At 43.9% G+C, this 12,500-nt stretch overlaps 1 protein-coding gene across 5 annotated transcripts in view; it reads right to left on the bottom strand.

Moving 5' to 3' along the window:
* LOC147028686 (ubiquitin-conjugating enzyme E2 L3-like) overlaps positions 1 to 12,500 on the bottom strand; it is a 114,538-nt gene that overhangs the window by 24,269 nt on the left and 77,769 nt on the right. Inside the window, exon 1 of one of the 5 annotated variants that reach the window (XM_085879364.1) lies at positions 6,808 to 6,849. The exons of the other annotated variants lie outside the window; for them this stretch is intronic. Coding sequence (XP_085735490.1) covers positions 6,808 to 6,834 — 27 coding nt within the window. The 5' untranslated portion in view covers positions 6,835 to 6,849. Of the gene's footprint in view, positions 1 to 6,807; positions 6,850 to 12,500 lie in introns of those variants that run through there. 5 annotated transcript variants of the gene reach the window in all.

Genomic DNA, 12,500 nt, shown 5'->3' with positions numbered 1-12,500 from the left:
TGATGCAGTCATCTTTGCAGAGACTTTAGACATCCTATTGGGGGCCCTCGAGGTGCTGAATGAGGAGTCGGAGCCGTTGGGATTACGGGTTTCTTGGGTCAAAACTAAGATCCAGGCTTTCGGTGACATCTTGGATGCTGCTGTCCTGTCTGTGTCTGTTTGTGGTGAGGATGTTGAGGTCGTGGAGAGATTCACTTACCTTGGCAGTGATATTCATGTCTCTGCTGGCTGCGAGTCAGAGGTCAATCGACGTCTGGGTCGGGCCTGGGGAGTCATGGATTCACTGGATCATGGGGTGTGGCGCTGCCGGTACCTGTGCGGGAGGACGAAAGTCCGAGTCTTCAGGTCCTTGGTACTTCCAGTCTTGCTCTATGGGTGCGAGACTTGGACTCTGACCAAGGATCTGAGACGGAGACTTAATTCCTTTGGTACCAGGTCTCTTCGGAGAATCCTTGGCTATCGCTGGTCGGATTTTGTGTCCAACGAGCGGTTGCTGAGAGAGACTCGGATGAGATTTGTTACCTGCATAGTCCGTGAGCGTCAGTTGCGGCTGTATGGACATGTGGCTCGTTTTCCTGACTCTGATCCTGCTCACCAGATTCTCTCAGCGAGGGAGTCTCATGAGTGGAGGAGGCCAGTGGGTCGACCACGTGCCTCATGGTTGCAACAGGTTGACCATCATCTCAAGGAGATGGGGATGGGCCTGGCATCTGCCTGGGGGATGGCCAGACGAAGGCCCCTGGAGTACCGGCGGAAAGTGGACGCAGCGACGTGCTGTTCTGGCACATGCTCCCATACCTGACCTGACCTGATACATATATACATATACATATATATATACATATACATACATATATATACATATACATATACATACATATATATATACATATACATACATATACATACATATATATACATATACATACATATATATATATATATACATATACATATACACATATATATATACATATACATACATATATATATACATATACATACATATATATATATATATATATACACATATACATATGCACATATATATACATATACATACATATATATACATATACATACACATATACATATATATACACATATACATATACACATATACATATACATACATATACATATATATATATATATATATACATATACATATACACATATACATATACATATATATATATACACATATACACATATACATATACATATATATATACACATATACACATATACATATACATATATATATATATACATATACATATATATGTATGAGGTCGCTGGGCAACACAGACTTTCAGCTCCCTCCAAAGATTTTCTATTGGGTTCAGGTCTGGAGACTGGCGAGGCCACTCCAGGACCTTGAGATGCTTCTTAAGGAGCCACTCCTTAGTTGCCCTGGCTGTGTGTTTCGGGTCGTTGTCATGCTGGAAGACCCAGCCACGCCCTATCTTCAATGCTCTTGTTGAGGGAAGGAGGTTGTTGGCCAAGATCTCACGATACATGGACCCATCCATCCTCCCCTCAATACGCTGCAATCGTCGTGTCCCCTTTGCAGAAAAGCATCCCCAAAGAATGATGTTTCCACCTCCATGCTTCACGGTTGGGATGGTGTTCTTGGGGTTGTTCTCATCCTTCTTCTTCCTCCAAACACGGTGAGTGGAGTTTAAACCAAAAAGCTCTATTTTGGTCTCATCAGACCACATGACCTTCTCCCATTCCTCCTCTGGATCATCCAGATGGTCATTGGCAAACTTCAGACGGGCCTTGACATGCGCTGACTTGAGCAGAGGGACCTTGTGTGCGCTGCAGGATTTTAATCCATGACGGCGTAGTGTGTTACTTATGGTTGTCTTTGATACTGTGATCCCAGCTCTCTTCAGGTCATTGACCAGGTCCTGCCGTGTAGTTCTGGGCTGATCCCTCACCTTTCTCATGATGAGGCTCCACGAGGTGAGATCTTGCATGGAGCCCCAGACCGAGGGAGATTGACTGTTATCTTGAACTTCTTCCAGTTTCTTATAATTGCGCCAACAGTTGTTGCCTTCTCACCAAGCTGCATGCCTATTGTCCTGTAGCCCATCCCAGCCTTGTGCAAGTCTACAATTTTGTCCCTGATGTCCTTAGACAGCTCTCTGGTCTTGTCCATTGTGGAGAGGTTGGAGTCTGATTGATTGAGTGTGGACAGCTCTCTTTTATGCAGATAACGAGTTCAAACAGGTGCAGTTAATACAGGTAATGAGTGGAGAATGGGAGGGCTTCTGAATTAATAATACACCAGGGCTTCTTAAAGACAAAACTAACAGGTCTGTGAGAGCTGGAATTCTTACTGGTTGGTCGGTGATCAAATACTTATTTCATGCAATAAAATGCAAATTAATTATTTAAAAATCATACAATGTGATTTTCAGGATTTTCATTTTAGATTCCGTCTTTCACAGTTGAAGTGTTCCTATGATAAAAATTACAGACCTCTACGTGCTTTGTAAGTGGGAAAACCTGCAAAATTGGCAGTGTATCAAATACTTGTTCTCCCCACTGTATGTATATGTATGTATGTATGTATGTATGTATGTATGTATATATATATATATATATATATATATATATATATATATATATATATATATATATATATATATATATATACATACCTTGATAAAATATATATATATACATACCTCAGACCTTGATAAAAATCACAAACTGGCAAAACATAATTTTGCTCATGTATCCATATTGTCCACCCTTTGCATTCTCCCTTACCTCTCATTTTTACCTGCATCCCTCATTTGTCCATCTTCTTCTACATTCTTCTTCTGCCCTGCTGTTTTCACTTTCTCCTGCAGTTCCCTGATTTGTTATGTGTAATTGCTCTTCCACGAGCTGACACCACGTATTAAACAATGTCCCGATATTTGCAGCATTTTTCAGGAACGTATCCCCCACAATTAGCAGGGTCCAACAGTACTGTGGTGAAAGGTAACTGAAATTAAATAAGAATGAACTGTGCGCATGCAGCCTTCAACCAAATAACTTGCTGTGGAGCTTGGCACTGAGGAAAGAAATTTGAATGTGCTTTCACCAAAGCTGTGTTTCGACTATGTGCCTGAATGGCTTGATGGTGGCTGTACTTCCCACATGAAAGAAGAATGATGGGTGGTTTTAAAATCAGGTCAGAATGCACCGAACTGAACCGTGGCCACGGACCTCTGCAATGGATCTGGGAATTAAAACATGTGGACCCGTTGGATACCAGATCCCAAAGCGACCTTCGAGGTAGGATCATAATTAACAGGCAGAGTGCCTTGCAGCTTCAGGAGAGCAACCTGGTATCAGAGAGGAGCAATGGCTGTCCTGCACATCTTGTGGCAGACTGAGACTTAAAACCTGCTCACCCAGCAAAGAGGGAATGGAGAGTGATGCATGCGAACTGAGACTGGTTCTGCAACTCTAAAGCCTCGACAATACCCAGCTACACTCTGCAATGATAGCTTATCTTACCTGCTGTTCAATACTCAAGGAAACCACTGCCTTGCTGGTGTCACGGAGATGACATCCAAGCAGCCATTTTTTCATTAGTCGCATTGGTGGCAAAGCGCATGTTCCCTCCCTCCTTATACTTCAGCTTCCGGTACACTTTTGTTAACAGCGTGCAGTTCCAAAGTCAATGTCGCTCAGCTTGATCTGTGGACTGAGATTCATCTACCAAGCTCAGCTTGAGTGATACAAAGCTCACTTTGGTGATACCAAGCTCACCTTGAGGAGTTGCAATGTGACCAGCCAGTCGGAGTTCAACCTGTACACACACCAGCTGGACAAGATTGTTCGAACGTGTTCACAGCCGATCTTTGAACCATTTGTAACTGGCTGGTTTAATTTTAACTGGTTACCTGAGATAAGTTACCGCCACAAAAGTTACGAGTTAACTCATAGATGCATTGATATCTGACATTTGTACTTGGGATTTTTTTTTTGAGGGGGTGGGGAGGATTTTTTTAATTTTTGAGTGTTTATTTTGAATCAGAATTAAGTAGTGTTTTACAGATAGACATTGGGGATTAACAAATACTGTCAGACCCTGCTATTCACGGTGGATACGTTCCTGGAAAATGCCACGAATAGCAAATCCGCGAAGAGCGGGGCATTGTTTCAATGGGAAAATGGAGGATAGGTTCCCGGCGGTTCACGATTCATGAAGGAAAATCAAAAATCCTGTGAAAAACTGTGAATACGCATGCAACAAAACTGTGAAAACACCCGCAAAAATGCAAAAAAAAAACAAAACAAATAAAAAAAACACAAAAACGAGAGAAAAACCGCAAAAATGTGAGAAAAACTGTGAATATGTGAAGCACGGGGCCACAAATGTCAAAGCAGGTCCCATTTTATAAACCGCAAATATGCAGTGTCTGCGAATAGCGGGGGTTCAACAGGTCGACTTATTAAATATCTTTCAATCTCCTATCGTACTTTGGTTTTACCTGTTGAATAATAGACTGAACATATTATTGTCCGTAAATCTTTTCCACTGTGATCCCCTAAGGGTAACTTGTACACTTGTGTCTATGCTTCGAGGAAAGACGCAACACTCACATCCTGGTGTTTTGCAGTCACAAGGCATCAATGTGTGTGCCATCCATCAGAAGAATATTAAGCCAGAGAAACGACCTGCCAGCACTGGGAACTTTTGTGGATGTTCATGATGTCTTTTGTGAAGATTACAGGAGGCGAGTTGTTGCCGGTAACCTGAATAAATTATTAACAAAAGTGAGAATTACTTTAAAATACTGTCGGACCTCGCTATTCACGGGGAATACGTTCCTGGAAAATGTCATGAATGTCAGGGCACTATTTTTTTTTCTCTACATGGTTTAAGCTCGAGGTAGAGCGATTTACACTGAACAAATCAGGACACAACATAAAGGGAACAGCAGGAGAAAGGGGAAACAACAGCCAGCAGGGTGGAGGGAGAAAGTAGACAGAGACGGACAAACATATAGGATGCAGGTAACGATGAGGGGCAAGGAAGAATGTAAAGGGTGGACATTTTGAATACATAAGCAAAATTTTGACTCACCAGATTGTGTTTTTGTCAAGGTCTGAGGAGAGAAGAGAGGCTGCAGCCTGTCAGAAGTATGAGAGATGTCACAGAGTGGAGTCAACAGCAAAGAGATAAAGAGGATTTTCCACAGAGTCAGTGAGATCATTGATGAAGATCAGGAATATGGGGCCTAGAACATTGCCTTTGGGTGCTCCAGCCTCGACAGGGAGAGGATATGAAAGGGTTCCGTTGAGAGCCACACGTTGTCAATGAGAGTGGAGGAAGTTAATAAGCCAAGAGTGGAGTTGGCCTTGGATTCCATCGGCAGGCAGTTTGGAGAGAAAGGCAGGATTGCAGACTGTATCAAAGGGTCAAGATATGTCCGGGGAGACAGCCCATTCTCATGTCTGATATCGAGGGCCTCCACCATTGTTGGGAGAGGAGAAGCAGCATGTCCAAGGTCGAGTAACCAGGTCTGAATCCAAATTGATGATCTGAGATGAGGCTGTTGTTGAAAAGGAAGAATTTTATGTCAACTGCAATGATGGATTCCATAACCTTGCTAATGATTGGAAGTACAGCAAGCAATTAGCGCAGTAGTTCAGGGAATCCGTTTTTGTGCCTTTTTCATGTGATGCTGTGATATGTTGGCTGATTTCCAATTTCCGAGGTGGATATAGGAGACCAGTACTGAAGTTTTTTATTTTAATTTTAACCTGCGAATACACAAAGCGCAAATATAGAAGTAGGTCACACTATTACCCACGAATACATGGGGTCCAACAGCACATGTGCCCTGCCGGTGCTGATGAATATTTGGGAAATAAAAATATTTGGTTTAACGCACGCATGCTCAAGCCGATACCGGAACTAAAATTAAGAAGAAGAAACTCTCGAATACACTGTGTTTGGTCTATTCGGCAAAATTAAAGGAAAAACGATTTTCTTTTATGGATATCTTTTGTAGACGAGGAAACCAAAAAAAAAGACAACTGGGATAACAAACTGGTGATAAACATTAGTTTACTTAAACACATGCTCGAGCCGATACCGGAACCAAAATATAGTAGTGTGAGTGCATCTCTGCTTCTATCTATCTACATCTTTTAAGTTACAAACTCCAAACTCAGAGTACAAATGCAACTGCGCGCGCGCGCGTGCGTGCGTGCGTGCGTGCGTTGGGGGGGGGGACATAGTTTATGTGGGCACAGCCTCACACGGGGTGTGGTTTGGCATAAATTTTCGATGTAAATGTGTACCGTATAGCACCACTTCGTGGTGGTGGCAGAGGGCATTACAATTTCCTTTTTTCACCTGGGCAAAGCTGATGTAAAAGCACTCTTCACACAGGTAAATTTGTCCTCTTTCTTCTCTCCCACCCCCTCCCCATCCTTCCCCAAAATGGAGGGGACTGTCAAAGCCTGTCATCGTGCACGAGACATTTCCAGCAGGAGAGGACATTGGGACGAATGAGGGGCAAAAATTGGGGGGGGGGCAGCAGGACATGAGGACGGGGAGGGGGGCTTGGGGGTTGGGGGGAGGGATTAAAGCTCTCTCTGCACAGGAAAGTTTGTCTTCTTTCCTTCTCATTCACGCCCAACATTTTTGGCAAACAGGATGACGAATTGGTCCAACAGCAGAGTGACGGATCAGCTCTGCAAGTTGAAAAATAACCTGATGTGCATACATGAAGAAAAAACATGCATATGGCTTAAGTGCTTATACAATACATCGTGGTTATTTACCTGAGAATTCCAATTGCATTGGGCCATGTACTAACACCCAGGTCTGAGGCCGGCCGATCTGTACTGCTTCATAACCTGATGTACATTCACTCCAGAGCCAAAAAAAAACAAAAACAAGAGAGCTCAGCTGTTTATTTTTTCAAACTTGGAGCCACATCTGCACAGTAAATATTCCACTTTAAATTGATCACTCGTGTTACAGTAGCTAAAAGACCTCAGGGTGGTTTACAGCAATTTTTATGAAAAAACAAAATTCGTGTTTAAAAAAGTTTTGTTCTCAAAAAAACGAAAATTACAAAATTTCCTTATTTTCGCCTTACATCTTTAAAGGCCAATATCTCAGATAAGACACAATCGATCAAAATTTTACACATAAAAAAAGGAAGATAAGACTGTTGAGTTCTGTCTCACAAAAAATATTTCAAAAAATATTTCACTTTTAGAAGTACTGTATACTTTTAATGATCTGGAATACATTTTTAGGGTGTGGTCATGTTTTTTGACCGTTGAGCCCATATTTAGTGCTGAAATTGCTCTAATTTATGATTTGTACAGTGAGTGTAGGTCATGCTTTTTGTTTCATTTAAGAAATGCCTCCAAAGAAAGAAGTTCCATGCTGATGGAGAAATTAAAAATTGAATTGCTTGTCTTCGTCAAGCGGGCAAAACATCTGAAATTCCCAAGCTCCTAAAAAAGAATATCACAATTTCTCTGTCTACCGGCCATAAAGAGAATAGGCTTGCAGTTCCAGAAAACTAGTTCTACTGCAAGGAAGAAGGGATCTGGCAGGCCTTGAACCACTACAAGGAAAGATGACCAGCAACTGAAATTCTTAGTTCTCCAGGAAAGAAAGAAAAGCCCGTGGAAACTGTCAGAGTTCAGAACTGCTGAAAACAATACTGTTTCGAAAAGGACCATCACAAGAAGGTGGACTGATGCTGGTTTTGGCTCAAGAAGATGTGCAAAGAAGCATCTATTTTATCGAAGAAAAACACTCAGGACAGATTGCACTTTTTGGCCAAATTTGGGAACTATGATTCGGATTGGTTTCAGAGAGTTCTGTAGAGTGATGAATCAAGATTTGAGCTTTGCAGTGATGCCCCAGAATGTTACCTTCACAGATCTGGTAAGATATTCAATCCTGAGAGCACTTCAACAACCATGAAGCATCAGGATGGTGGAATCATGGTCTGAGGTGCATTTTCATCTGCTGATGTTGGTTGCTGATGTTATTAAAAACAAAACCTGTCAAAGGGCGGAGGAGGTCCTTGTGAGCCAATGGCCATCCATATCTTGTGCCCAACTGTGTCTGCGGACGTCCTCCTGCAGTTGGGTTACTTCTTATTAGGAGGTTGGTGGCAGGATTTGCACTCTGGCCACCGTAAAACCCTTCATTCCGCAAAACACAAAATGCAAAGAAATCTGAAAACCCACTCCGTGGGAGTACCTCCTGTGCAGCTTCCCTTCGCAGGGTAGCTCACCGGATGACGGGATTGGGGCAAAGCCTTCAGGACCCCCAATCTTTGATGATAGGAGGGAAACCACGGGGGAACATTCCCGGGTCAGATTGCGGGAGAGTGTGTCGGAGTTGTGCTGAAGTGTCGTCCACCAGATGGAGGTCTCCTTGGGTTAACCTGAGGCGGTCCCTTCGGGTGGGTGCCTGGAATGTCCTATCCCTAAGAGAGGATGATCACCTGTCTCTGTTATCATATGAGCTCAAGCGTTTGGACATCTGTATTGCAGCACTCTGAGGTTCGGAGACCGGATTGTGGCGAGATAATGGTGGGTGGTTACACCTACTATTGGTCTGGTCGCTCTGATGGTTACCATTCCCAATGAGTTGCTGTAGCTGTGTCCAATAAGCTGCCTCCAATGATAATTGAGGTAACACCGGTCAACGAGCATATTATGAGACTAAGGATTCGTCACTCCTTAGTTGTCATTTCCCTGGTCTTTGTTTATGCTCCGACTGAGGCGAGTGATCTCACTGTGAAGGATGCATTCTACACCACGCTCAAGTCTGTGGTTGATCAGTGCCCCAGACGAGATACACTTCTAGTCTTGGGGGATTTCAATGCATCGACTGGAACTGATAGGGATGGCTATGAGACGTGTGTTGGTCCCTATGGGTCAGGAACTATGAACCAGAATAGCACTAAGTTCCTTGACTTTGCAAGAAGTCATGGACTTAGGGTGGCCGGTTCGTGGTTTCAGCACCCACAAGCTCATTGCTGGACTTGGTAATTCCAACGCTGGCACTGTGGCAAAGGAGATTGACCATGTCCTCGTTGATGGTCGCTGGAGGATGATCCCGAACTGCAAGATCTAACTGCAGGCTGGCAGTGTGGCAAAGGATGCAGGCATCACCTGTGGTCAAGTGATTCTCGTCCTGCTTACAGGGGAATTCGCGCATTGCGTTCATCCAAACCCATCCCTCGGTGTACTGCAGTTAGAGCAGAGGGTGGTAGGCTCTTGAAAGAGGAGTCCGAAGTGAAGGCCCGCTGGGCCGGTACTTTGAGCGGTTGCACCAGGCTGATCCACCAGCTGTCGAGTTGGACGTCAGGGGTGTTACAATCCCTGTTGCTGACCCTCCAATCAATTGTGGTCCACCTTCGCTTGTGGAAACACAGGCTGCGGTGAACCAGTTGAAATGGGGTTTAGCTCTAGGGATCTGTGGCATCCATGCTGAACTTCTCAAGGCTGGTGGAAATGCTGCATTCGTGTCGTTGTATGCAGTTCTGTGCTCTGCCTGGAGCACAGGCATCATCCCAACTGACTGGAAGAGGGGCCTTGTTGTCTCTCTCTGGAAAGGGAAGGGTGATCGCCAAGACTGCAACAACTACCAAGGGCTGACGCTGCTCTCAGTACCGGGCAAGGTGTTTGCTCGGATAATTCTTGATAGGGTTTGCCACCATCTGCTTGAGCACCAGCGTCCAAAGCAGTCAGGCTTTACACCAAAGAGGTCAACGATTGACTGTATCCTTGCTCTTCGGCTCCTCACCGAACGCAGACGAGATTTTCGGCAGGGGCTGCTTGCAGCCTATTTCCATTGCAGACTTATTTCCAGTTGTTACTGGAGTTTGTCAGGGGTGTGTACTGGCCCCCACACTTTTCAGCACTTGTATGGACTCCAGGGAGGATGTCGGAGAGATCAAGCTGCGGTGCATTGTTTGGGAATGTCAAGATCTGTGACCTTGATTTCGCAGATGATGCAGTCATCGTTGCGGAGACTTTAGATATCCTTTTGGGGTCCTCGAGGTACTGAATGAGGAGTCGGAGCCGCTGGGATTACGGCTTTCAATGACATCTTGGATGCTGCTGTCCTGTCTGTGCCTGTTTGTGGTGAGGATGTTGAGGCCATGGAGATATTCACTTACCTTGGCAGTGATATTCATGTCTCTGCTGGCTGTGAGTCAGAGGTCAATAGACGTCTGGGTCGGGCCTGGGGAGTCATGCATTCACTGTATAATGGGGTGTCGCACTGCCGGTACCTGTGCGGGAGGACGAAAGTCAGTCTTCAGGTCCTTGGTGCTTCCAGTCTTGCTCTATGGATGCGAGATTTGGACTCTGACCAAGTATCTGAGATGGAGACTTCATTCCTTTGGAACCAGGTCTCTTCAGAGAATCCTTGGCTATCGCTGGTCGAACTTTGTGTCCAACGAGCGGTTGCTGAGAGAGACTCAAATGAGATTTGTTACCTGCATAGTCCGTGAGAGTCAGCTGCGGCTGTATGGACATGTGGCTCGTTTTCCTGACGCTGATCCTACTCACCAGATTCTCTCAGCGAGGGAGTTTCGTGAGTGGAGAAGGCCAATGGGCCGACCACGTGCCTCGTGGTTGCAGCAGGTTGATCGGCATCTCAAGGAGATGGGGATGGGTCAGGCATCTGCTTGGGGGATGGCCAGAAGGAGGCCCCTGGAGTACCGGCGGAAAATGGATGCAGTGACGCGCTGGTCTGGCGCATGCTCCCATACCTGACCTGATGTTGGTGAACAAATAAGGTGTGAACAGTCAATTACTGCCAAGGAATACCAGAAAATATGAGAGAAAGAATTACTTCCTGGCCTCCAAAAGTTATTTCCTGGAGAGAAAAAGCAAAGAGGTCATTTTTCAATAAGATAATGCCCCTTCCATTACTGCAAAAGCCACCAAAGAGTGGTTGGAGAAAAAGTCCCTGAAACTTATGTCCTGGCCTGGTCAGAGTCCTGATTTGAACACCACAGAGAATCTTTGGGCCTATATTCAGGAGAAACTTATTGGAAGGAAATATACAAATTCTGATCAACTTTGGGAAGCTGTCAAACATGAATGGGACAATAATGACATTTCAGCCCAATAAGCTTTCTGAAAGTTTGACCAAATGAGTGGATTATTTAAAGAAAGCTAAGGGACAAGCTATTCCATAATAATTTGTGCAGTTACTTCTGCATGTTCTGTTGTTGTTTTTAATGTATGGTAAAATAGTTATGACAAAAATTACCCCCGTGTGGGGGTGACGTTCATCTCTATAATACCACAAGTTCTCAATGTTCAGTTCAGGTAACCGCGAAACAGTCCAAGCTAACCGTTTAGATTGAAATAGTTCACAGAGATACACGAGGATAATACTACTAATGACATAATTAATAAATATGTATTGTTCATTTAGTACCCGGATTAACACATCAGACTCACCAGAAAGTGCAATACGTGGTTTTCCCGTCCGTCCACTCTCTGGGGACATTTCACTTCCGGTTGTAGAAAAAAAAACGAAAAAAATAGGCCTAGCTCTCGGAGATTATGATAATCCTGTAGATTATTCTTCACTGATTATAATGCAACTTTCACAATGAAAATTGGTCAAGTATTTATAGAGATATTGAGGTTTGAAAAATCGTTAGAGCGAGCAAATTCATTAATTATTATTAATTCCACAGAAGTTTCGTGACACTGCACAAAGTAACATGTCAGGTATGAAAAAACATTTTGTATGCCAGATTCATTAATTATTAATTCATTAATTATGGAATGTACTCATTGATATATTAATCAGAAAGCCCGAAGCATGCAGCATAATCTATCACTTATCCCCTCATCCGGGATCCGTGGCCTCGCCCCACAGCCTGCAGCCCTATGTCCGCAGGCGATTATGTTAGATATCGGCACGATCGAGAGGAGCCTGCAAATTATCCCTGCTGCTGCACTGAATTGATGCAATCGTTCGGCCAGAATATTCGTTGTCAAGATGTTGCGTCATTAAATCACCAATACAGTCACTCAAATTTATACCGCTGACATACTTCTTAACAATCACCTTCACCCCAGAAACCACAGTCAATCTGAACCACGCTGGCCACTGCTCAGACGCCATGACCGGACTACTGTGCAGTTCTACTACGCAGTTTGGTTAAAGATGACTCGGCATTTTGGCGCGCGCGCACGAAATTATATTTTGAAAATAAATGCCGACGTTTACATTTCGGGTTTTGAAACTTTTGCACATTCGGCGGAAAATGTATAAATATAAAAGGCTAAAAATGTGTTTTATATTTATATTTCATTTCTCCTTCCTTCCTTCTTTGCGAATCGCATCGGCGTTTTTGGCCATCTTCCAGATCACGTGACGATCAAACGGGAAGGAAATTCAAAAATCTGTCCGGTTAGATACAAGCTAATATTTTTTACTATCATAATCAATAAACAGTTGCCGAATA

Source organism: Eptatretus burgeri, chromosome 4 (assembly GCF_056783735.1).
Source record: "Eptatretus burgeri isolate ZD-2024b chromosome 4, Ebu_testis_v1, whole genome shotgun sequence".
NCBI classification, from domain to species: Eukaryota; Metazoa; Chordata; class Myxini; order Myxiniformes; family Myxinidae; genus Eptatretus; species Eptatretus burgeri.
The sequence above is the reverse complement of the archived record's forward strand: the minus strand, read 5'-3'. Positions and strand labels throughout refer to the sequence as shown.